General features: G+C 43.2%; 2 protein-coding genes across 2 annotated transcripts in view; both read right to left on the reverse strand.

Annotated features, from left to right (window-relative positions):
* The window catches only part of STAB2 (stabilin 2), a 157,655-nt gene extending 153,396 nt beyond the window's left edge, over positions 1-4,259 (reverse strand). The window contains exons 1-2 of the mRNA XM_060166874.1: positions 4,182-4,259; positions 127-260 (exon numbers count right to left, since the gene is read on the reverse strand). Of these exons, the coding sequence (XP_060022857.1) occupies positions 127-260; positions 4,182-4,259 (212 nt within the window). The remainder of the gene's footprint in view (positions 1-126; positions 261-4,181) is intronic.
* Positions 4,260-7,334: 3,075 nt separating this feature from the next.
* Positions 7,335-26,540, reverse strand: part of LOC132529314 (voltage-dependent anion-selective channel protein 3-like) — a 64,211-nt gene continuing 45,005 nt past the window's right edge. The window contains 2 exon segments of the mRNA XM_060165655.1: positions 7,335-8,003; positions 8,044-8,343. Coding sequence (XP_060021638.1) covers positions 7,424-8,003; positions 8,044-8,343 — 880 coding nt within the window. The 3' untranslated portion in view covers positions 7,335-7,423.

The raw sequence follows: 26,540 nt of genomic DNA on the forward strand, positions 1-26,540 counted from the left end.
GGACTCTCAACCACTGCCCCCCCCAGGGAAGCCCGCTTCGTAGTTTTTGAATTGGGAGGTTTCAATTGGGATTCACAACCCTTTGAGTTCCAAGACTCCAGCACGCATATTTTCTCATAATGGTACCTGCAATCTCGGATCCCTATGGTGCCATTGGTAATCTTGGTGTAACCATCTGGGCATTTCATTCCAAAGTTGAATGAGCAGGATCGGCACTCAGTCCTAATTGTAAGGAGAGACTTCTTATCACATCTTTTTGCCTGTGAAAACATTACAAAAAAAATCAAGTCCCATTAGCAGAGCCTGGGTTGGCCAATCTTCTCCATTAGCTTCATGTAAATGAAACGACAGGGATGGCAATGAGGTTGATTGGTAATGACTGGTGGGTCTTTCCCTCTTATCTGCAAGGAGTGTTGGAATCAACAAGCAATGTCTACCACGGCTGTGGGCAAGGGAAGGTGCTGCTTATACCACCCATTTGCCATAACTGATCTCAAGTCTGGAGTCCAGCAAAGTAGAGCAATGTCACTATTTACACATATCCAAATGCGAAACCGGAAGTATACGGCAGGGTACACTTTTCAAATGGGAAATTGTAAGCAGGTTGTTCAAGATCAATTGATCACAGATCAATAGGTCTCAAGAATATTCTTTCAGCATTGATTCCATAGGAATAGTCTAGTTTGGGTGCTAAATGCTGTGAAGCATACAGTTCCTGCTCCAAAGATGTTTGCAATCTTTTGATGATAATCCAGCTAGAACGTGGGTTCCGTAAGAGCAGAGATCTTTTCCTGTCTTGTTCTCTGCTGTACCTTAAGCACCTAGAGCAGTGTCTAGCTCATAGTAGTGCTTAGTAAATATTTGACTTTTTTTAATAGATCTTTATTGGAGTTAATTGCTTCACAATACTGTGTTAGTTTCTGTTGTACAACAAAGTGAGTCAGCCATATGCATACGTATGTCCCCACATCCCCTCCCTCTTGCGTCTCCCTCCCACCCTCCCTATCCCACCCCTCTAGGTCATCACAAAGCACGGAGCTGATCTCCCTGTGCTATGCGGCTGCTTCCCACTAGCTAACTACTTTACATTCGGTAGTGTATATATGTTGATGCTACTCTCACTTCGCCCCAGTTTCCCCCTCCCACCCCGTGTCCTCAAGTCCATTCTCTATGTCTACAACTTTAATTCCTGCCCTGCAGCTAGGTTCATCAGTGCGCCTTTTTTTTGTTAGATTCCATATATATGCATTAGCATGTCGTATTTGTTTTTCTCTTTCTTACTTACTTCACCCTGTATGACAGACTCTAGGTCCACCCACCTCATTACAAATAGCTCAGTTTCGTTTCTTTTTAGGGCTGAGTAATATTCCATTGTATATATGTGCCACATCTTCTTGGTCCATTCATCTGTCAATGGACATTTGAATGAATGACTTGTGGGAAATCACAGACACACTAGAAATAATCACTTGGCAACATCAGGTGGCAGAGAATTCACTGTTAAAATGAATGACACAGATGCACTTTGGCCTCGTCTTCAGGATCCCTTGTGCGCCATCCTGTTGCTGATCCTTCATGGATATAATCCTCTTTCTCAAGTTTCCTTCATCTCCCCATTAAGCTTAAGCAGCAGCAGCTTTGTAGGATGAAGAGACACTGAACTTGAGGCTCTGAAGACCTAAGTTTAGAATCAACTTTTGTATGTTGCTAAGCATACAGTCTTGAATGAATTCCTTACTTTTTGCCATCATCTGTAAAGGGGGGATATTAATAACCACCCTGCAGGTTATTGAGACCTGAGTGATATAACACGCGCAAATCACCTAGTCCAGTATCTAGAATATCATAGGCCATAAATGCTTGTTCCTGTGACATTTCTGTTCTTACCTGTGTTTGGCTTGTTGCCTCTCCTCATCGGAGTGTTCTTTCCCCTCCCCTTGGCTATCCACACCTCAACACCCTGTGTAACACCACGTCCACAAAACCACACTCATTTCTCTTCCTTTTCTCGACTTCTCCCTATGGCTGGACAGTGGAGCACATTCTGTTGTCTTTCTCTCCACTTAAAAACCCCTTGCTGGAGAGGACCACTTCTCCTATTTCTTTGTCATCCCACAGCTGGGCCCTGCATTAGGTTACGGGTGGTGGGAAAATAACTACTTCTAAGTTCATTGAAATACGTGAAGGCTGCATAAGAAGAAAGCTTGCATTTACAGGGCAATATATGGTTATGCACACTTCCAAAGGCATCATCTTATTTGATCTTGACCACCCTAAAGACAAGTCGGGGAGGTATCATCCTCCTCATTTTAGTGGGGAGAAAACTGAGGTGGGGGTAGGTCCAGTGACTTGCCCAAGGTCACACTGTCAGTTAGTGGCCTTATGATTCCTTGATCAGTCATTGCTCTTCCCCATACTGTACAGTGGTGTATAGAAAACAAAATCTGTTTTTACTGGCAGCTTTCATTTGGTGATCATTATGAACCAAAACAACACTAGAATGTTCTTTGTGAAATAATAAAAGCCACTCTTAGATATTGTTTGAATTGATTCCCTTGAATGGTTAGGGCATACCTACACTTCTTTTAAGTAGGATTTTCTTTACATTAGGGTTTCCCATTTGGACAAGTTTACGGGGTGACAGTACTTTCTCTTTTCTTAGTAAGCCAGAATACTCTCTCTTCAAGGAGCCCCTCGATCTTCAAACTGTCCTTTTCCAATGGAAAGGCTCATTCTCTCTCTCATACAGTCCCGTCCGAAAAGTAAACTCAGCTTTAAAATCAGTCAAGGCCTGACTTTGTCCTAAAGCAAGCCCTCCACAATGATGATGATGGTGGTGACGTGGGTGATAATGACTGCTGTCTGTGGAGCAATGATGGGGAGAAACTGAGGCTCAGAGGGACCAAGTAACACGCTCAGGGTTCAACAGCTAGTAAGCCATGGAGCAGCGACTGGTCCTCAAATAGCTGTTAAACAAAGAAAAGCCCCAGTTCAAACTTGCCCCTATCTAACCTCATAGCTGGAGCACTTCACCCTTACGCCATCTTCCAATGTTCCAGTGAAAAACCTTATCAGAGTACAGCCAACTGGGGCAAACCTGGTGTTGATAAAAATGTGTCTGGCACAAAACAGATTCACAGACACAGGGAACAGAATCGTGGTTGCCAAGGGGGTGGGGGATGGGGGAGGGATGCACTGGGAGCCTGGGGTTGGCAGATGCAAACCGTTCTATAGAGAATGGATAAATCACAAGGTCCTACTGTATGGCACAGAGACCTATGCTCAGTATCTTGTGATAAACCGTAATGGAGAGGAATATGAAAGAAGAGTGTATACATATACATGTAAAACTAATTGCCTGGCACAGATGCAGAATCATGGTTATGTTTTATTATTAATAGAGCAGAAATCCTATCTCGTGAAATACATTTTAAATAAATCACTCAGATTGCCTCTCACATACCTCCGCTTTATTTATTTTTAGTTTTGTCTGCGCAGCATGCAGGATCTTAGTTCCCCACCCGGGGATTGAACCCATGCCCCCTGCTGTGGAAGCATGGAGTCCTAACCACTGGACTGCCAGGAGAGTCCCTCACATACCCTCCTTTAGCCTGGACTTGCTGCAGAACTGGTATTGAACCTGCTATAGGATGACAGCTCACGTGAGCCTGCTGGGCAGGCAGGAGTGCTGGTGTCATTCACGAGGACTAGCCATTCGACTGCCCTGGGTACTTCTGCTCAACTCGTGGTAGGTAGATGGATGGATTCCTGACACACTTGGTGACACTGTGTTTCTCAATCAGTTATCACCCAACCTGGAATTCCCCAGAGCTCCTCTCTACTCAGCTCTCTACAGCCATTGTTATTTTCTACATTCAGAATGATGCAATGGGAGGTATTCATTAAAGCAAACCGACAAAAAGGATAGCAAAATCCACAATGGATAGAGGGATGTTAGCACTTAAATCAGAGATCCCAACAATGGCATTTTAATGCAGGAATAGAACTGGGTTAGCACCCCTTCGGACAGATCCCCATTAGAATCCTATTCTCCACAAGCTTTCTATTTTGTGAAGTCCAGATAGTACCATTTACCTAGGACAACATAGGAAAGCAAAAAAGTTTATGTACACAATCGTGAACGTAAACACATTTAAAAAAAAACGCAAGTTTCATCTTACCTGCTCTGCAGTCTCAGGCAGGGAAGAGAGATTTTGTGCCGCCAATCCAAGAAAAAGAAGTATTAAAATTTGTAGCATGGTGAGGAAATATTTGCTTCTTCTCCACGTCAGGCACCTGTCAGGACTATTTAGCTACATTAACTTAGTCTGATGAACGCCCAGTGAATTCTTTCTCATTTCAGTGTTTGCTTTTAAATCTCTTCCTCTCCTTTTCCTGGATTGAAACAGATGATCTGTGAGAACTGCCTCTAGACAGGAAAAATGGCCAATCTAGGGGTCGTGGTGAAATTGGCCACTCTCAACTGTATACACGTCTGGCTCAATGACAGGATATCCTCAAGGCGCTGAGGCAGAGACATGGTCCGGAATTTTGGGTGCCTTATGAAACTCCCAAGAAAAAGCTCCTGCCTCCTACTGCCCTGCCCATCTGCCTCTGGTCCTGCCTGCTTCTGGCCCCAGGCCCTGCCAACATTCACGCAGCCATACCACGGAAAACTGCAGGCCTCTCCCCCTGAATGCAAAGGTCTGAGCTTGCCATCAGGCAGTTAAAGCAGGGATGCCCATAAATGGGCACAGTTCCAGGCATGGAGGGGATGTTGCAGAAGGCCGGGTCCTTGACTTGGACGAGGATGGTGGCAAACTCTACCACAAAGAAATGTCTCTTTGCAGATGCCATTGGTTGGGTTTTTGACCCATCCTCTCCCCTATTCCAGGTCACTTCAGTAGCAAATAACTGAGTCTACGGATCTCATCTTACCCTTCGAGGCCCGGATCTAATGGCATCTCTTCCAAGAAGGCTTCCTGTCCTGCTCCTCCAATATCATCTTGGAGACCTTCCCAGCATTCTGCGCATCATTCTACGAAAGCCCAGTCACATCCATCATAATTCTCTGGTTTATATGTCTGTCTCCTGTGCCCAGTTGTGAATTCCTTGCAGAGAGGGGCTAGCCTTCATCTTCTGCGTCCCCAGCAGCTTAGAGCAGAGACCTGCATTTGAAAGGAAGAAAAATAACAATAGCCAACATTTGTTGAAAACTTACTATGTGCTTCTCACTATGTTAGACTTCTCCATGGATTAACCTATTTAATCCTCATAATTCTTGGTGAAATAGGATTGTTCTCCCCATTTTATAGATGTGGCAACTGAGGCAGAGAGGTTAGGCAACAACTTTTCCAAGGTCACACAGCTCGTAGGTGAGGATCCAGTTTTCAAACTGGGTGACTCTAGATCCAGTACTGTTAACCACTACCCTCTACTGCTTAAAACAATAGCTAATGAGTAAATAGCAGGTGGTGCTCCGGTCTCATTGACATGATAGAAAACTGTCAGGCCCAGTAACACAAAGGATAAGGTCTGTGCTAATCAACAAGACAGGCTTATGAGGGTACATCTCATGACACTGAGTCGATTGGGAGACTGGCAGTTAGAGACTAGCTTCGGTTAAATAATCCTTACTCTGCAAAATCTTTCTCTCTGGATTTTTGAAATAACATTACATTATATTGATCAATAATCCAAGAAAATTCTGGTACAGATAAGCCCTTCAGAGGCTAACCCAGAGGTCTGAATGAGAAGACGCCAGATGAGGAAGTCCTTACAACCCCTTGGTTCGGTGGATTTCAACCTCATTTAGAATTTTGGAGAAGCTTAATTTTTTTTTTTTTTCCAATGTCTACCCTACTTCAGAACGATCAGATCAGTACGTCTGGGGGTGGGGCACAGAAATCGTAGTTTTCAAAGCTTCCTAGGTGATTCCACTTGCATGGATGACTGCTGCTTAAGGAAAACATTTTATTGTGTGAAGTCAATGAGATTGAGGTTAATCTGTTATAGCAGCTGTGTTACCTTAACTAATACGTGAAGGAGAGAAATTGGAAGCTTTTTTCTGATTGTTTTCTCTCTGAAGAACATGGATAAGTGTCTGGGTCTTGGAATGGGTTAGATTCCTGTAAGGGGGAGAATGAACCATACTTGCATTTCCTAAATAGTTGTGGAAGATGCTGCAGGGGGTGCTGGGGAAGAATTCTATCAGATAATTTGGAAAACCCTGCCTCTGCCGTCCCTTTCTTAGGGATTGACCATGCTGATTAGCTCATTAAAGGTTCTGAGACATCCCTCAGTAAAACATAAGGTAACAAAACCAAACAAAAACAGTTCAACTTTGCTTAAGGCAGTATTTTACAGAACTTTTAGACCAAGAGATGTTTTCTCTTTGCAAACTAACCTTAGCACCTCCAGATCTATGTTCTATTGCTCTTGCCTAGGGAAATACTATCCTAGATTTTAGCAGGTTGAATGTTGCATTTTTAAATTACGAGGATGTAGAAGTTTGCTTGCCAGGGGCCGTGGGGATTCTGCAGTTCAGGACCTGTTCATAGACTTTATCTACTAGTTGCATTAGAAACATTTCTAAATACGTGGATTTGTTTAGGAATTGAATAGTTTTATTTCTGTGAGGCTCATTCGATTGCTATGAACAGAGGTTCTTCAAGTTATTTCAAATCCCTACCACCGCCTCCCTGCAATGAACAAGTGCTTAAAATGGTGCCTAGCACATAGTGGGTGCTCAACCATTCTTAATATTATTATTAGAATATGCTAATGTCATAGACAACAGCTACACAAATCTACACCCTTAGCCCAGTGTAGCTGTGAGGTAGTTCTGGATTTCCTCTGTCCCGGGTTGACACAGTTCTGCTGATCTGTGTGTCCCTCACGGGGTGGGATGTCATTTTCTCTACTGTGGTCCATATTCCTTTTTGCTGATTGTTATAGTTTGTCTCTTAACCATTCAAAGTTGTTTTCAGACAAGGATTTTTTTTTTTTCCAAATGTGTTGGGTTTATTTTACTCTGATGCAAAACCAAAGATTCCACTATCGCACAGAGACCAATATATTACAAGGTCATGAAAAAGTGGTGCAGGACGTGTGGACAACTGGAGGGTCAGGTCATCTCCTTTGTAACATGACACTACACCGTCGCCGAGCAACACATTGAAAATAACACTGCGAGACCGAACTGAAACGTGGCACGAACATGACAACTTCCGGGCATGCCTTCAAGTACCTCCCTTAGGATGGACTCGATATCTGGGCTTCAGTGTGGGGAGGATTACAGTTCTTTGGAAGAATAAAAAGTTCACACTTTTGAAATTTCACAGAAGCATTTTAAGGCCAAAACATAGTGGATTCATTTCTTTCCACCTCCAGGGACAAAGCTGATGCTTTATTCAAAACCACATTAAGCTTCTAGTTCAAATCCCAGCCCGACCTTGTGTCCTCCTGCACTGAAGTTCTTTCCATGGATGAGAGCTGACAGGGTCAGTTTCACTCCTGGTTGAAGGGCCTGAGTACAACCCAGTCCAATCAGGCTGGCATTATTTACTTTAGCAGATAGAGAAGTTCTACAATCCGGCTTGTACTTAGCAGCGATGCCGAAACGTGTGTTGTTCCTGCCTGCCGTCCACGCGAGGTTTATTGATGTTTCAATCTTCTTGTTCACCTTCTGGTATATCCACCCTCCAAATTCAATGCCATCGTTCATGTGAGTATGCAGCTGGTAGTCTGCGGCCCTGTAACCCAGGGTGAAATTATTCTGTGACAGTTTCGATTTGGCTGTGTCTAAACTCATCTGATAGCCAGCAAGCCAACCTTCAAAGGCCAACACAGCCCAGCCATAGATGGTTTGTCCAGAAAAATCTATATCAACATTATTGCCAGGACTGAGACAATCCTGTTTATAGGAGGCCTTCAATTTCCCACTCTTCTTTCCTGTGTTCGGGACAAATATGGTATCGAGAGTCAGTTTCAACCCTTGAGTTGAACTTATGCCTTGAGTTGAATGAACTTGAGTTGAGTTTCAATTTATTCTCCAAAGAGATTTCTGTCCCAAAAGTACTGTCTGTGTTCTACTTTGGGGTGAAGGTCAGCCCATAGTTACAAATCTCGTATTTGGTTTCTAGGTTGCCTAATGCTTTCCCTGTAACAGTGTAAGCATGACCAGAAGTAGAAAATTCCATTCCACTACATAGATCTATTTTGACCATGCTAAACCCATATCCTTTGCTGAAGACATCCTCGGCAGACTTTCCTAGGTCACAGTAAGACGGCGTGTTACACGTATCTCTGACGGGATGGCCCGTCCGCTCCACCAGGGCACCGCTGAAGCCAGACGAGAATTTTAAATCAACAATACTACACAGGTAGTTTGTTCTCTCCAGTATCCCCTATTACGCTGCACTTAAGACCTGGAAATGGCTTTCTCCTGCCCAGGGCTGCCCTCCTGCTCTCTCATTGCTTCCTCCTTATGTCCCCCTCGACTAGTACTCACCTCCTTTGCCCCCGCGATCTGTCCTCAGCAGTGACAACATGAGAGGTGAGAGTTTCCTCTAGGGTGAGAGGATTAATTTCCTGATTGGAATGTGGAGACTTTTCCCATATTGGAAAAGGCAAAAGAGGGGCTGGGACACTTCCTGGGTAATACCGTTGTGCATCCCCTATGGCTATAGCATTCTGAGTTGTCAGTGGTCCTTTCTCTACATCATGCCAGATACCGAGACTTTAGTCCTTGGTCACTTGGACTAACAAAGCATTTCACGTGTGCCCTGACCATCATTCCAAGGAGGGAGAACCACCATCCTCGCCATCACCAACATTAGCGTCCTCATCATCACCATCACAAACACACACATACCTTTCACACATGCCAGACATTCTAAACTTTTAACTCAATCTTCACCTCAAGCCTAGGACAGAGGTATAGTATCATATACTATCCCCATTTTGCAGTATGAGACAGAGGCAGACAGAGGTTTACTCACTTGTCCAAGGTCACAAGGCTAGTAAGTGGTGGAGCGGGGACTTGAACCCAGGCAGTGTGAAGCCACTGGTTGATGCCGAAGCATCATCTCCAGGAACTGCTTTGGATCTTGAATCTTGAACAAGATATTTCTGGACCTTGTGAGACGGCCAACGGGTCAAAGCTTATGCTTCTGAAGTAGAACAAACCTAACTGCTTACTGGGGAATCAATTGTATCTTTTGCTTTGCAGGGGAATAAAAAAGGCCAGAAATTGTTATCTAAGGTGAGTTTTCTGGTCAAGATTTATTTTTCATTCTCCCTGCAATTTTTGCTAGACTAAGGAAGAAAGAGAGCTCGGAACAGCAGCTACCTGTTGGTCTCTCTTGAGCAGCTGTCTAGAAAATTGAAAAAGTTGCTTCACGTAGGTTCAACAAATCCAAGAACTCGTAGAATTTTTCCAAATGAAGATGGTGCCTTGGGAAGTAAAAACTTAGAAAAGGGAAAACAATACTACATCCCTGAAAACTTTCAGCATGAGAAATCGTTACCGAACCAGGTTCGTCTTGCTCGCTGCACAGCAAGCCAAAAAACGCTAACGCTGAGGTTTGCAGCGAAGAGAGGGCTTACTCGCAAGGCAACCAAACGAAGAAACTGGAGAACAAACTTCAAATCCACCTCCGCGAAGGCAAGCGGCTCCGGGGTATCTACGGAACAACTAACAAAGAAGCAGGACTGTCTGAGGCGTGGGGAGCGTGGGGAAACTGATTGGAAAAGGGGTGGTAATTGACATTCTGCGCAGGTGTAACTAGGCTACAGGCCTCCGCAAGTTCGAAAGGTCACTGGGCGGACACTCGCGCATGCCCAGTTGGAGAGTCGGTGGTCTTAACAGGTCTTTACCAGCTCAGCTCGAACTAGACGCAGCTGACTTCAAGCTCCTGAAGACGACTGAGGCAAACATCTTATCGTTTACGCTACATGCAGCTTGGAGGACTTGTGAGTATTTTGCAGCAACAATTAAAACGACCTTGATTAGTGAAGGCAGATAACAGGTGAAATGGATTTAACTAATGATTACCCACGGTTTCAAAATCAGAGAGAACTAGCTGGAAATGTGGTCCTTGATAAAATTTAAATTCAGGCCAAGGTGGAACAAACAGAACTAACAAAACAGACTTTCAGAATCTCAATTCATAATTTCAAGTAGCATTAAAGGTAGTCTCCCAGGAGAAGAGATGTATTTTTCTATCCTAGCTTGTGGATTTTATGCTGAGTAGGCATTTTCAGTGGAATCCAGTTTTATTATAGGAATAGCTTGCTGTTGATTCTCCTCGATATTCTTTTTGTGTACTAATTGGGTAGAATTCTTGGCACCTGAAACATCTTGGCCAGAGCACAATATAGTTTCTTCTCTCCTTCATATCTTATGTCAACATTGAAACAATTCGATAGTTGTTTATATTCCAGATATAGAAATTACTAAAAAGAAACCCACATGCTTCTGTTTTTTTTTTTTTTTAAAGCTGTTTCTTGTACCCGTCTGCTGAGCAATGTTGAATTCTTTTTTTTTCTTTGCCCTTCTCCTTTCTCTGCTTTGGGTAAGAATAGCTTCCACTTTTCTGAATCAAAGGACTTAACAAGCTAAACTGAGAGTAGCCTGTAGTTTAATATCATGGTTTGAAATAATCTCTTTAAAAAGTCTTCAAGTAAAAGTCTAAGTAATATTTTATTTGGCTTGATTTATATAGGTAGTTGTCCTGAATACTCCCTAATACCTTTGATTGTATAGACATATGTCGTGTTAGTAGGATGATTTTTTTTTCTTTAGTTGCCATCACACTGTAAATTTCACTCATTCTTTCATTCATTCAGCAGACATTTATGGAATGCCAAACACTATACTGGGCTCTGAGGACACAGAAGTGGGTAAGTAACATTGCCTCGTGCATTATAACTTCCACCATACTTTTGCACATATTATCTTAAATTTTATTACAACCTTGGGAAATAGACTGGGTAAAAGGTGATATCTTGATTTGGTAGATATGAAAATGGAGGCCTAAAGGAATTGAGTGATTTATTCAGTGTCAGTAAGTTAGCATGAGCTAGTAACAGATGCCCGGTAATCTTACTCTAATCGTGTGCTTTGCCTGTTATGATAGACCACCATTCTGATAGCTGATGCCTAAGCTGATGAATGGATTATCTGTGGTTCATCTAATTCAGTCATTAAAATGCTAAACTGAATTTAGTCCTGTCTACTTGTTGTCACATGAGACAAGGTCATGGCCACCAGAAGTCCTGAAGAGCAAATATAAAGGCATACGGTTGTGATTCATACAACTACAGGCATACTTGGGCCAGAACTGAAGTGTCACCGATTCCAGATGGTCCATTCCGTGATCTACTGGTCTTGTTGTCCATGGCATAGCATGACATGGGCAAATTGGATGGATTGAGGCTTCCTATTCTATGTAAAAGGACTTAGCCATGCTCCAGGACCAGTTACCACACCAGCTCTACAGAGCACGTGGTGGAGCACACACCTGCCACGCATGCCTCTCCCTTCATGACTTGTCTAGTCCGGGAAAAATCTTCCCCTAAAGAGCCACCTGATTAACTCCTTCATTTCCTTCAAGCCTTTGTTCAAATCCACCCTCTCCATGAGACCTATGCAGACTACTGTACTGAAAGCTCCCACCCCGCTACTCCTGCTTCTTCTTATCCTTATCTTTTTCTTTTTTTAAATTTTTTTTGCGGTACGCGGGCCTCTCACTGTTGTGGCCTCTCCCGTTGCGGAGCACAGGCTCCGGACGCGCAGGCTCAGCGGCCATGGCTCACGGGCCCAGCCACTCCGCCGCATGTGGGATCTTCCCGGACCGGGGCACAAACCCGTGTCCCCTGCATCGGCAGGCGGACTCTCAACCACTGCGCCACCAGGGAAGCCCCTTATCCTTATCTTTTTCTATCTCCCTGGCATGTATCACTTTCTAAGTCACCATACAGTCCACAAGTTTATTATATTTATTGTTTGCTGCCTCTCTCCCTAATTAGAACACATGCTCATTTAGGGCAGGGATTTTTGTCTGTTTACTTAACTGATAGATCCCAAATATCTGGAAGAGTGCTTGATATACAGCAGGGGCTCAATACAGATGACTGACAGAATTACTCACAGAAGTGAAAATTTCTCAGCTATATAGATAAACAGGTTGGATAATTTAAGTAAAATACCACCATCACCCCCCCCCCAAATATTATTGAAACATACTCTTCTTTTTTCTTTAAATTCCCTGAGCCCAAGATCAGTTCTTTCTGTTCTTGATGCCACTCAGCTCTGACATAGCAATCTCCTCTAAATGACTCATTCTAAAATGTCCTTGTTTCTTGGTGAGTTTTTTCCACATCTTTTTCTTTTGGATTATTATTTCGATACCTGGGAAATCAAATTCTTGTAACTTGTGTTAAATATTTTTCTATTTCTTACGAAATGATTTTAATCCACAAGTCCCATACTCTTTCCATCTGTGATGAATATTGGTTCAGAAAAGAGAGTTGGTTCAATACATACAAGGGTCAGGCTCCAGTTGGGCCCCAAACCACTGACCCTGACCTCAAGCAAGCCCTTCAACCTCTATGATAAAATAAGGGGGTTGAGTGACATGATATCCACTCTGCTTCTCCACATTTAAAGGATATTATAAACCATTTCTTTTCACGTTTCTCACCCTAAGATGTCTCTCCCTCCAAATTTCGTTAAGCCTTGAACACCTTTGGTGGTTGGCTTGAAATCTGCGTGCATCCTAGAGGACTAGAGGTAAATTATTTTCTCCCCCAAGTCATCTGAATTGGCTTAAATCCCTCAAAATGACTTTCTCAAAGGAAACCAACATTCTAAGATTTTGAGGAGAGTGTAGTGGGGCTATACTTAAGCTAGGATTTATGGTCATGGCGGTGTTTTGCCTGAACTATTTCATCAGCCTGCAGAGGTAAATATCAGGCCGAACCATACGAAATATCACTCTTTTAAGTCAAAAATGGACTAAACCTCACATGGTGCACCCCACATGTACCTGTGTAGCACTGTTCATGATTTGGAAATACTTTAAACTTTGAATCTTCAAGGAGAGGCATCCTCTTAGTACACTGCCATTTCTCAGGGGCTGAATTTATAGGAAGGTTATTATTGCATGTATAAGATACCAGGGCTTGGGCTTCCCTGGTGGCGCAGTGGTTGAGAATCTGCCTGCCAATGCAGGGGACACGGGTTCGAGCCCTGGTCTGGGAAGATCCCACATGCCACGGAGCAACTAGGCCCGTGAGCCACAACTACTGAGCCTGTGCGTCTGGAGCCTGTGCTCTGCAACAAGAGAGGCCACGATAGTGAGAGGCCCGCGCACCGCGATGAAGAGTGGACCCCGCTTGCCACGACTAGAGAAAGCCCTCGCACAGAAATGAAGACCCAACACAGCCCTAAATAAAAAAAAAAAAAAAAAAAAAAAAGATACCAGGGCTCAAGAGACTATTGGTTTGGGTTGAAGTGCTATGTCTCCAGGTAGCAGTACATTGGGGTCATGGCATCGCTTCTCCTTTATGCTTCCCAACCGACGGAAAGTGCTGAATGCACAGATGGATAAATAAATGTCCATGCCTTCACCTGGCCCTGAACACCCCTCCTGGTTCCTCTGCATCGTGCTTTGAGAGAGTAAATAAATGCGCCCGGTTGTTACTAGGAACTGACAGGGCAAAAGGGTTTCCTGCACACTCATCAGATCCTGGCCCTTGCAGGAGTCAGCTTTCCCAGGCAGGGGATGTGTCCAAACACGTGTCTCCCTGTCCCCTTGGCCCTTTCCTTTTCCTTTGTTAGGGCAAATCTTTCCACGCAGCAAACTTCCTTTTTTTTGTGATTTTTGTTTTTCCTTTTTGTCAAGACCAGTCAGCAGGTCCTGCTTTAGGCAAAATTGTGAAGTAGGCAGTGTTTCTCTCCGGCCTCCCCCCTCTCCCTCCCTGTCAGCAGTCTCCCTCCCCCCAGTTCATTCATTCCATCAACTAATGTTTACTGGGCATTCACCATCCTCAGGGCACCTTTCTAATTAGGATGTTATTTCAAGATAACATCCTAGGGACTTCCCTGGTGGTCCAGTGGTTAAGACTGCCTTCCAATGCAGGGGGTGTGGGTTCGATCCCCGGTTGGGGAGCTAAGATCCCACATGCCTCATGGCCAAAAAACCAAAACATAAAAAACAGAAGCAATATTGTAATAAATTCAATAAAGACTTAAAAAAAAAGATAGCATCATAATTCTTAATTAGGATTCATTACTAGTCAACTATTAGTAGCTGTTTTTATTTGATATTTACATAATAATTTTTCATATTTACTTGATCATAGTGAACATTTATCCTCCCAATTACTCGAGTTATTTTTGTTTCTCTTCCTCTCCACCAAGAGTACCAGCAATTCCTATTGATTCTACCTTCAGTGGTTGGAATCCTAGCATGAATCTGACCACTTCTCTTCATCCCCACCACTCTCACCCTGGTTCAAGCTGCCATCATCTCTGACTTACATTATCACAGTAGCATTGTAACATTCTGCTTGACCTCCCTCCTTCCACCTTTGTCCCCCCAATCCATTTTTCAAATAGCAGTCAGAATTACCTTTTAAACATATAAGTAAGACCAAATGTTCCCAGCTTAAAACTCTTGAATGACTTGCCATCACACTTTTAATCAAGCAGCAACCGGTCGCTGTGGCTTTGGGTCCTACCTGATCTAGGCTCTGGTCTTCTCTCTGGCCTTGTCCTGAAGCCCTCTCTAATGCACTCTGCTGCCCCCATCCTGCCTTTGTTCTGTGTCCCCCACACCTCAAGTTAGTTCCCATCTTCAGCATTTTCAACTGCTGTTCCCTCTGCCTGGAATGCTCTTCCCTCTGATTTTTGCACAGTTGACTTTTTCTTGTCATCAGTTCTCATTTAAATGTCACTTCACAGAGAAGCTGCCCCTGATCACCTAAGCAAGAGTGGTCATCTAGCCACTGCATCACACCACTCCACTTTAGTTCTCCGCGTAGTACTTACCCCATGTGACAGTATCTTGTTTGTTACTGGCTTTCTTTCCATCACTGGAATACAAGCTCCATGAAAGCCATTTTCTCTAGGCATTTCCCCAGTTCCTAGAACAGTGGCTGATGCACAGCAGACAAATAGTAAATTATTGTTGAATGAATTTATATATATTAGTATGCCTGGTTCTTAACATATATTACCTAATCCTCTCAAAATTCCTATGGAAAGGGTACTATTGTTTTCTTTCTTTTACAAATCAAAAAGACAGAGACAAGTAGAGATCTTTAAGGAAGGCCGGCTACATAACTTGTAGGGTCTAGTGCAAAATGAAAATGCAGGGCCCTTTGCTAAAAAATTATCAAGAATTTTAAGGCAGAGACAGCCGGGCTGGGTAAAGAATTTTTGGAGAGCTAGAAAAGGCATATTGAGTAGGGCAGTCAGGGTAATCCTCACTGAAAAGGTGAAAGGTGAGAAAGAACTGAAAGTTGGTGAGGGCATTTGCTGAGTGAATAATCAAGAGAAATATTCCAGTTGGGGTACAGCAGGAGCAAAGGCCCTTAGGTGGACATGGTGGTGGGAGGTGGAAGGTAGAGGGCCTCTGTGAGGGTTCTGGGAAATATTGGAGGGTTCTGAGTAGAGGAAAGACATGATCTGGCTTCTGTTAGGAAACCATCATTCCAGCTACTGTACTGAGAATGGACCTTGGAGGAGCAAGTGAGAAGGCTTCTCAACAGGCATTGCAATAAACCAAGCAAGAGATGATGGTGGCTTGAACCGTGGAGGAGCATGGAGGTGAGGAGAAGGGGTCAGACTCTTGATATATTTCACAAGGAGGACCAAGAAGATTTGTCAATAGTTTGCATGGGAGGCAAGTAAGAAAGAGAGGAGTCAAAGATGATTCCAATGCTTTTGGCCTGAGTAATTCAAAGAATAAAGTTGCTATCCACTGGGATAGGAGAGTGTGAGTAAAGCAGGATTTTGTAGGGGATATTGAAGAATTCAGTTTTATGATACGTTTGAGATGGCTGTTAGATACCCAAATGGAGATGCCAAGCAGTAGTTGAAGAAATGAGTCTGGAGTTATGTAGACATTTGAGAGTCACCAGCCCTGTCAATTTTATTTAAGGCCTTGGGACAGGGTACATCACCAAAGGAGTGGGAGTAGGTAGAGAGTAGATCCCAGCTCCAGGGATACTGATATGAAGAGGTGCAAGAGAATGGGTCAGGCAAGAGGGAGTGCTCACCTGTGTCCAATAACGATGAGAGGTGGAGAGGACTGATGCTGTCTCTGGACTTAGCCACATGGAGGCTTTGAGTGAACTTGTCAAGAGGAATTTCAGTGAAGAGGTAGGGAAGAAGACTTGGATGGAATAGGTTTAAGAAAGAGTGAGAGGAGAGAAATAGGATTTTTTTAAAATTGGGTTCTGCAGCAAATGGATTTTTTAAAAATTGGCTTCTGCAGCAAATGGGGAGCAAAGGAATAAAGCAGTAACTGGTGAGGGTGGAAATGAGTCAAGGAAAGATTTTTGGAAGATGTGAGAAATAACCGCATTTTTGTATGCTCGTGGGAATGTTCCAGCAGGGAAGGAAAATGGGATGATGATCATGATTAATTTCAATATTGAAAAACCATCCCTATCTGTATCATACTAAATTCACTACCTGGTGTTACTGTGATGCATAGATACTGAACTGGTGGTTACTTCTGGCCTCTAGGCTTCTGATGGAAGCTTTCAAATGTTAACCAACTATTCCTTGTGTTTGTATTCCAGATGAAAGGGAGATAAGTTTTAAAAAGGCTCTGTGAAAAGAGTCTAGTATACACACACACACACACACACCCCCCACATTGTCCTAAGTAACAATGTGACACCCATAAACCAGTGGTTTATGCCCTAACTCCGCCCGTCTCTCACTTTAACGTTCCCACACCCCCACATTCCTCACTGGAGCCCCAGCCTAGGGTTGGTCCTCGAGATGTGTAGTCTTCAGTGGCTGGGGTGGTCTGTGCAGTTCTCCAGGACATCTTGCCCCTTTTCACTTTGCTGGAGTGAATACCTTTGTTGGGAATAGGGGGGGATGTGGAGCTGTCATAGACTCTTAGACAAGACCCCAAAACCATTTGAAATAGATCTTTCCCAACTTCTTACTCCAAGATGAGGAAATCACCAAACTGTCATACATTCTCCAGGGTTTAAATGTTAGCTCTCCCATTTATGAGCTGTGTAATCTTGGACGAGCCATGTAACTGTTAGGATTCTTGAGCTCCTCAAGAGCTCGAAACTTGAGTCCCTTCTGGTTTTGACTTATTATTCTAGCTTCTCTGAGTCTTCCTGGAGATCTGCACCAGAAATTTTTTCTTCTTTCGTTTTTCTTTTGCCTGCCTCTCTCTAGTTGAGGACCAGTGACCTAAGAAAAATACAATTCGAGGGTACATAAGTTAAAAGGGAATTCATTTTCTTTTCTTTTTCTTATTGTGGTAAATATACATAACATGTACTTTACCATGTTAGCCATTCTTAAGTGTACAGTTCAGTGGCGTTAAGTATGTTCCTACTGTTGTGTAGACATAACCGTTATTCATCTCCAGAACTTTCTCATCATCCCAAAACAAAACTCCATACCCTTTAACTACTAACTCCCCATTTCCCGCCTCCCCTCAGCCCCTGGCAACCACCATTCTACTACCTGTCCCTGTGAATCTGACTACTATTCCAGGTGCCGAATATAAGTGGAACCATGATATTTGTCCTTTCGCGTCTGGCTTATTTCACTTAGCAGAATGTCTTCAAGGTTCATCCATATTGAATCGTGTGTCAGAGTTTCCTTCCTTTTTAAAGCTGAATAGTATTGCACTGTATACGTATCCACGTTTTGTTGACCCATTCATCCTTTGATGGGCAGGTGGGTTGATTCCACCTGTGGGCTATTGTGAATAATGCTACTGTGGAAATGGTTGTACAAATACCCGTTTGAGTCTCTGCTTTCAATTCTTTTGGGTCTAGACCTTTCAACCCAAATAAAGAGGTAAACTGGGGCAAGCTCAAATGAGCAGAAATTGAGTTTTTTTCAGGAATAGCAGAGGAATTGCAGTTTGGGAAACGCATGCCGTATAAGCCACAGGTGAGTCACTGAGGGTTTGGGGTGGGTTGCATCAACATTTACGGGCAAGTAGTGCAAAGAGTCGGGAGTCCAGTCAGACTCCAATCAGCGAGTTCACTGGCTTGAGGATGGGGAGAGATTCATGGCGGACGTTTATTGGTCAGGAGATAAGTCTCCGTCTTCTGTGAATCAGGGGTTTATGGAAAGTCAGTCTCAGGTGGTAAGTTTCATTCTTCCCAGGGCGCATGCCTGAGGGCCTCCATTTCCTGTCCTCCGGGTCCATTTTAGATTGAAATCCTCTCACGTTCCGGAGAGTGGAGTTGCCGGTGTCAGTTCATAAACTTGGGAGCTTCCCAGGTAAAATCTGAAACCGGCCCCTGTGCACTGAAGGCTAGGAGAGACCCGAGAAAGAGACAGATGGTTCCAAATTGGTAAGTGCAGTTTTAACAAGAAAAGGGACTTACTTACGAGGCTTGTCACGGGGGCTGCGAGATGAGCAGATCTCCGCGCCCGCCTGCCAGAATCATAAAAGTTTATATAGAGGCTTTAACAGGGTTCAGTCACTTATACTGTCCAGATGGTCTCGACAACCCCTTGCTATCTCAAGGCTGTGTCCTTGGGGCAGCTACTAGTTCAGGGAAGGCAAGCGGAATGCACATTCCAAGGACAGGGGAGGGGTGAAGAGCTTCCGATGCCAGGGTCAATCGGTGGTCAGTGTCCTCTCCGTGACCTCCTCCAGCAGCTGGCTCATCTGATAGTTCTGTTTAATTTTTCGAGGAGCTACTATATGTTTTCCACAGCGCCAGTAGCATTTTATATTACCAGGAAGAGTGACCAAGTGTTTCAGTTTCTCCGTATCCTTGCCAACACTTGTTATTTTAAATTTTTTCCTAGAAAACATCCTTATGGATGTGAAGTGGTATCTCACTGTGATTTTGATTTGCATTTCCTTAAAGATCCATGAAGTTGAACATCTCTTTATGTGCTTATGGAACATTTGTGTGTCTTCTTTAGAGAAATGTCTATTTGAGTCCTTTACTTTGAAATTAGGTTGTTTGTTGTTGAGTTGTAGTTTTTTATATATTCTGGATATTAATCCCTTATCATGTATATAACTTATAAATATTTTCTCCCAATTCCATGGGTTGTCTTTTCACTTCACGCTTTTAGTTTTGATGAAGTCCAATTTGTCTATTTTTTTTCTTTTGTTGATTCTGCTTTTGTGCCATGTCCAACAAATCATTGCCAAATCAATGTCATGAAACTTTTCCCCTATGACATTTTTAGAAGCTTTTTATAATTTTAGCCCTTACATTCTCATAATCCGGTGTATGCTTGTGTCTTTGATGTAAAAAAAAGTTTCACTAAAGCTGTTTCTTAAAGAACAGGAATATTATATTTTCTTCAATAAATAATTGATTAAAACATTGCAGTTGGATATGGCCAACAATCAAGGGAGCAAAACAATGAAACCTCAAGAGGGTAAAAAGTGGGAGACAGTGAGGGAGGAAGACAGCAGGAGAAGAATGGGCAGAAGGAAAAACAGGGAGAAGAAACCTCAGGCAGTTGAAAAAGCAAAGATCTGATTTTTTAATCCTATTCTTAAAAAAATACACCTGCTGCCAGCATTTGTTATAATACAGTGTATATTTGTATAATGATTACCTAAATTTTGTATGCATTGAGGTTATTAAAAAATTATAATGAAAAAAATCACTTACCGCATGCTTTGGGATGCAGATTAGGTAAAAAACAAGTTAAAAAAACATCTCATGTCCTTTAGTCATGGCTCGTTTTGTGGTCCTTTGTGGTCCTGCTCTAAAGGCATATGAGCCACCCCCTGATAGTCCACAGACTATCCGAAACAGTCCAAAAAGGACAGTCAATGGGATTTTAGCAAAAAGAAACACAAAATTTATATTTTCTTCTGTGTCCTGTAGATTTAATAAAAATAATGGAAGGAGTTGTATCAGCAGACGCAGGGCAAGCAATCTCTTGAAGTAAGAGCCCGCAAAAACCTGGACAGGGTGGCAGGCAGAGGTGAACTGCACAGACCTCAAGCTCCTTTCCTTCTCGCTTCCCTTCCCGCACACGAGGAATAAGCAAGAGACCGACTGGGTCCTGTCGCATGATGGGCTGCCTGATTCTAAATGTGTCGTGTGCCCTTTTCTGTCGAGAGAGAGGTGCCGCTTGGAATCACTGAGGGCAATTTCCCTTCCAAATGCACGACACCTCAGAGCCATGGAGGATGGTCTCCTCAGAAAGGAGGCGTAATGCAACCAATTTGAAAAAATGAAGCCTTGAGGAGGATGCTAGAAGGAATCCTGATTCTGGGAGTCTGGGGTTGGCTGATGTTCTAGAAGGCGGCTCAGCATGTGGACTGAAAGAGCCGATCCCTAAAAGTGGTCGCCCTGGGAGTGCCACAGGCCCGCTTGCTGCGTTTGGCACGGGGATCAGGGTGGACTTCTTTGGGGAGTCAGTTCAGGACAGCCTGCGCAGGTACCAGGACCCTCGCAAGCTATGGCAGCGAGGACCTACAGCATCTGGTTTTAACAGTGGCCCCGTGTGGCGAAAAGGGGCCATGACAGGTCCCGAGGCTCCAATTTTCTCCCAGCCTGGGCGTGGGAGCCACGTGAGCCCCGCTTTTGGACTGTACAGTTCCTTGGGGTTCGCGGATTATGGGGAGATGGGGTGGGGAGGAATCTTCTAGAAAGAGATGCTAAATTTCATGTCAAGTAAGTTTCATGGGGCCTTGACAGGTGATTTGAGAAAATAAACAGTTGCCTCTGGTTCATGGAGCACCTCATGTCCCTTACTTTTTTTTTTAAAACATTTTATCATAAAATATAAATTTTCAGACATATGAGATTAAAGAGTATGATGAACCCTCACGTACCCTTAAACCAGTTCCAACAATTATTAACATTTGCTAATGTTGTAAATACCTATCTTCCTTATGTTTATGTCCCTTACATTTTAATAGAGTGACAGTGGCATTTTGGACTGTGTACTTGGGTCCCCTCCTGCCACCTTCCAAGGGAGGATTTTCAGTCCCAATAGATGGAAAATACAGTTTTGCGTCTTGGACAGTTTTGGCTTGTGGGTATCACTAGTTGCTAGTATATGACACCTGGAAGGTCCCAAAAGTCCATTTCATGCAGGGTGAGCTCGTGGATCTGTTTCGGGTAGTAAAAGAATTTCCCCCCCACAATCCATGCCCATTAAGATAGTAGGAGAGGCAGGGGTGGAGAAGAGAGGGCTGTGGAGGGAAAGAGAGGAGAGACTGGGGAAGCATCAAGTAGCTGAAAAGGTGATGGGGTCTTGGAAGGGTCGTCAGTGGGGGCAACAGAGGTCTGGCACAGCACTGCAGAATAATGACAAGTGTTTCTACAGGCTTACTCAGTGTTACGCTCTATTCTCAGCATTTACCTGTGATCTCACGAATCTCCAACAATCTTATGCCACAGGTACTATTATTCCTCATTTATCAGTGAGGAAACTGAGGGACAAAGATGTCATGTGCCCAAGGGCAAGCTTGGGGTTCAAATCTAGGCAGTTTAGCTACAGATTCTGAACTCTTAACCTCTTTCTGCTGCCTCTTTGCCATCAATAGAACTGAGAGGAGAGGAGGGTGGAGTTTGATAGCCAACAGTAATGGTATAACTTAGATAATTTTAGTAGCCAGTGAAAGAAAACCCAAGTCAAACTGGCTTAAACCAAAAAGGAATGTATATCTACTGTATAGCACAGGGAACCCTGCTCAGTATTCTGTAATAACCTAAATGGGAAAAGAATTTGAAAAAGAACGGATGCATGGGGACTTCCCTGGCAGTCCAGTGGTTAAGACCCTGCTCTTCCAATGCAGGGGGCACGAGTTTGATCCCTGGTCAGGGAACTAAGATCCCACATGCCTCGTGGTGTGGCCAAAAATTAAAAAAAAAGAAAAGAAAAGAAAAGAAAGGAAAAGAATAGTTGCATGTATATGTATAACTGAATCACTTTGCTGTACACCTGAAACTAACACGACATTGTTAATCAACTATGCTCCAATATAAAATTAAAAAAAAAAAGAATGTATTGGTTCTCAATAGTGAAAACTCCCGAGATAGGCTTGGCTCAGGCATCGCTAGATTCAGGATTCGAATGATGACTTACGATCCTTGTCTCAGCTCTGCTTTTCCAGGCTAGCCCTATTCCCAGATTGCTTAATAGTCCCAGGATTTCAGGCACCCTCCCCCCACTCCCACCCAATCAATGGGAAAAGAGAATATCTTTTCTCCAGAATTCTCATAAACCTATCTTCACACATCATTGGCTCTGATTAAGTTAAATGCATCTGTGGCAGAGACCAACTCAGTGTTTACCAAATCAAGCATCTCTTTCTTCTGTGTAAACAGCTCGGCATTTCCCAACCTCCCTTGTAGTTCGATGTGGCCCTGTGACAGAATTCTAGCTGATAAATATGGGTAGAAGTGACATGATCCTGATACTTTCTTTCCTTTCTGGATGACTGGAATGGAGATGACCCCCAGGGCGACCTTGGAGCCATGTGTATAAGGTGGGCAGATCAACCAAACAGAAAGAGCCGGGTCCCTAAATCACTGCATGGAGGAAAGTCACCCATCAGTTACGTGAGCAAGGAGTAAACCCTATTATACTGAAGATGTGGAGATTTTAGTGGTTTTCTTATAAAATAGCTTGCCAACATGGCTAGAGGGATGTGATACATGTAAATCAATTAGGATCCATCCCTGGGACTAGGAAAGGGGTCATCAGCTAAAGCACATGGCTGGGAATAGGGAAAGGATAGTTTCTTGGAGGAAATTCAGGTTGCTGGTACTAGGAGGTGAGGGAGATACTGGGCCAAATTCTCAGGGCAAACTGTGGATCCAGGAATCCAGCTCCAGATCTCTTTGCCAAGGATGTCCTCAGGTGTCGATCTTATTATCCAGTAGCCTTCTGGGACAGCTGGTTCACAATTTCTTTGAGACCTGCTTCAGTTCTTCATCTGGTCTTGCTCAGGCCCTGTATGTGAGGCCCCTTAGCACAGGGCAATGTGCTAAGCTCTGTGGGTGGAAACAGAGATCAAAGATGAGTCTGGGCCTGCACAGAGCCCTTATTCCGAGGAGGGAAGACCTGGCATTCACATTTCAGCTAGGAATTTTTAAAAAACTTTTAATTGAAATATAGTTGATTTACAATGTGTTAATTTCTGCTGTACAGCAAAGTGATTCAGATATCTGTGTATATATATTCTTTTTTTATGTTCTTTTCCATTATGGTTTATCATAGGATATTGAGTATAGTTCCCTGTGCTATACAGTAGGACCTTGTTGTTTATCCATTCTCTATATAATAGTTTGCATCTGCTAACCCCAAATTCCCACTCCATCCCTTCCCCAGCCCCGTCCCCCTTGGCAACCACCAGTCCGTTCTCTATGTTAGTGAGTCTGTTTCTGTTTCATAGGTAGGTTCATTTGTGCCATATTTTAGATTCCACGTGTAAGTGGTATCTTATGGTATTTGTCTTTCTCTTTCTGACTTACTTCACTTAGTATGATCATCTCTAGGTCCATCCGTGTTGCTGCAAATGGCATTATTTCATCCTTTCTTATGGCTGAGTAGTATTCCATTGTGTGTATGTATCGCATCTTCCTTATCCATTCATCTGTCGATGGACATTTCGGTTCTTTCCATGTCTTGGCTATTATGAGTAGTGCTGCTATGAACATAGGGGTGCAGGTACCTTTTCGAATTAGAGTTTTGTCTGGATATATGCCCAGGAGTGGGATTGCTGGGTCATATGGCAGCTTTATTTTTAGTTTTTTGAGGAACCTCCATACTGTTTTCCATAGTGGCTACACCAACTTACCTTCCCACCAACAATGTAGGAGATTCCCTTTTCTCCACATCCTCTCTAGCATTTGTTATTTGTAGTCTTTTTAATGATGGCCGTTCTGACAAGTGTGAGGTGGTACCTCATGGTAGTTTTGATTTGCATTTCTCTAATAATTAGTGATATTGAGCATCTTTTCATGTGCCTGTTGGCCATCTGTATGTCTTCTCTGGAGAAATGTCTATTTAGTTCTTCTGCCCATTTTTCGATTGGGTTTTTTGGGGGTTTTTTTTGTTGAATTGCATGTGCTATTTGTATATTTTGGAAATTAAGCCCTTGTCAGTCACATCATTTGCAAATATTTTCTCCCATTCCGTAGGTTGTCTTTCTGTTTTGTTTATAGTTTCCTTTGCTGTGCAAAAGCTTGTAAGTTTGATTAGGCCCCTCAGCTAGGGATTTTGATACAAGTTTTAGCAGACAATTTTGTCCAAATAATTTCGTCCAACCCAAGCCTTAGCCAAATCTAAACTGAAGGTTTTATCTTGTTTTTGTTTTCAGAATGCCTGTGCTCACTGATCTCTCTGATGTGGAGGTCTGCTTTACTTATTGCTCTCTGTAGAGTTTTGCAGGATTCGGAATAGGCCACATCCTTTTCCTTTGCTGCAACTAGAGACAAAATGCACATTTTAGAGTCTGCCCCCTTTCCTCTCTCTATTCCCTATATTATCTCAATGTAAAGTTCAGGGTATTTTCCGCTATTCCCAGCTTCCTCTCTCCTTCTGCTTGAATAGAGGATGGGACCCTTGGAACCCACTGGCAGGGACCCAGTACTGTTGTGTCTGATTTACAGGTGATATTTATGCCCTATTCATTCCCAACAATGGCTCAAACAATTCCCTGGGACAAGAATAGAGCTGACACATCAGTAGGAAGTGGTTGTGACTTCATGAAGTCCTTGATAGGTCAGGACCAGCAGTAAATCAGCTGCTTCCTGCCTTTTTATTTATTCAGTTCATTCATTTTTTCCAACAAATATTTACTGATGACCTACTATGTACCAAAGGCTGTTCTAGGCCCGTTGCTTTCTTTCTAGCCCAGGAGTCAGCAAATTTTTCTCTGTAAAAGGCCAGAGAGTAAATATTTTAGGTTTGTTGGTCATAAGATCTCTTTTGCAACTACTCACCTCTGCCATTGTACTGCAAAAGCAGCCATAGGCAATGTGTAAACAGGTGGGGTTGTATTTCAATAAAACTTTACTTACCAAAGTAGGCAGTGGCCGAGATTTGCCTTGTGGTCCTAGTTATTTTGACCCCTACGCTAACCTAATTCTAACCATAGTTCATCTCCATCCCTTATAAGATTTCACCTTCCTTTTTCTCCCAAAATTGGAGAGCAAAGAAGCCCATTAGTTAATCAATTGGTCAAGTTAACTAAATTCCAGTTCCAGAGGTTCTAGAGTTTGTTTCTTTTTCAATAATGATAACAACAACGTGATCAAAAAGAATAAAGTTAATAGCTGACAATTATGTAGCACTTATTATTGCCTGTAATCATTCTGTAATCACTTTCCAAGTGGTAACTCGTTTTCTCTGATTTGGTAGAGAAGGGATTAAGACCTGGTAAAGAGGTTTATTTAATAGTGATGCACACACACACACACACACACACACTTAATTTTGGCTATTTTCCAGTATCACATATATTTTGGTAAGATAAACTACATATATAATATATATATACACACACACTTATTTTATTTAAATTATATAGATATTTGTTGAGATCTTACAAAATACCAGATGTCAAGCTAAGTGTTGTCCACGCATGACCTCGCTCAGTCTCCCAGCAGCCCTTAGAGGAAGGTGGAATTTTGATATCCATTCCTAGCCAAGGAAATTGGAGGTCCAAGTGGTTTAACAACTTGTGCCATTCAGCAAGTGTGGAGTGGGACTTGTTTGTGTCTCCAAAGCTTATGCTTTTCACCACTTTGCTATAATGACTTGTCGGACTAGAGGAGAATTAATAAATTAATAAATTCCAGACAGTCATGTAGATTTTATTACGATCGTATTTTATTTTTAAGTGAAAAACATTTTCCTTTTATGGTGCTAGCTTCTGAGATGACGGCACACAAGATGGTTTGTGTCTCTGTGGCCTTGGCATTACGATGACTGTCATTTACAAACACAGTGCCCAAGAGGCCTCATTAAACCAACAGGACAGTGGGATGTATGAAAACCTAAGTGCAGCTGCTCTGTGGAGGAATGTTGCCTGTGGGATGGAGCCAGGCCTTTATCAGGCCGAGGGGGTGGCTCTGGGCAGAGGCTCTGGGCTGCTTCACCCTGGAACGTGGCCCTGCGTCGACAGCTGACAGCCACCCCGCTTGCCTGGGGAGGTGTGGTCTTACCCATAGATTAGATCTTGAAAGCTGCCTCTTTGGGTGTCTTTTTGTTGTGTGGTTCAAAAGAGTTGCTCAGCTGGCGCAATTGCTGTCAGCAAAACGAAGCTGTATTTGAACAGGAGCTGGACAGGCATGCCCTGGGGAGCGTGCTGAAC

The sequence above is a fragment of the Lagenorhynchus albirostris genome, chromosome 11 (assembly GCF_949774975.1).
Source record: "Lagenorhynchus albirostris chromosome 11, mLagAlb1.1, whole genome shotgun sequence".
Classification (NCBI taxonomy): domain Eukaryota; kingdom Metazoa; phylum Chordata; class Mammalia; order Artiodactyla; family Delphinidae; genus Lagenorhynchus; species Lagenorhynchus albirostris.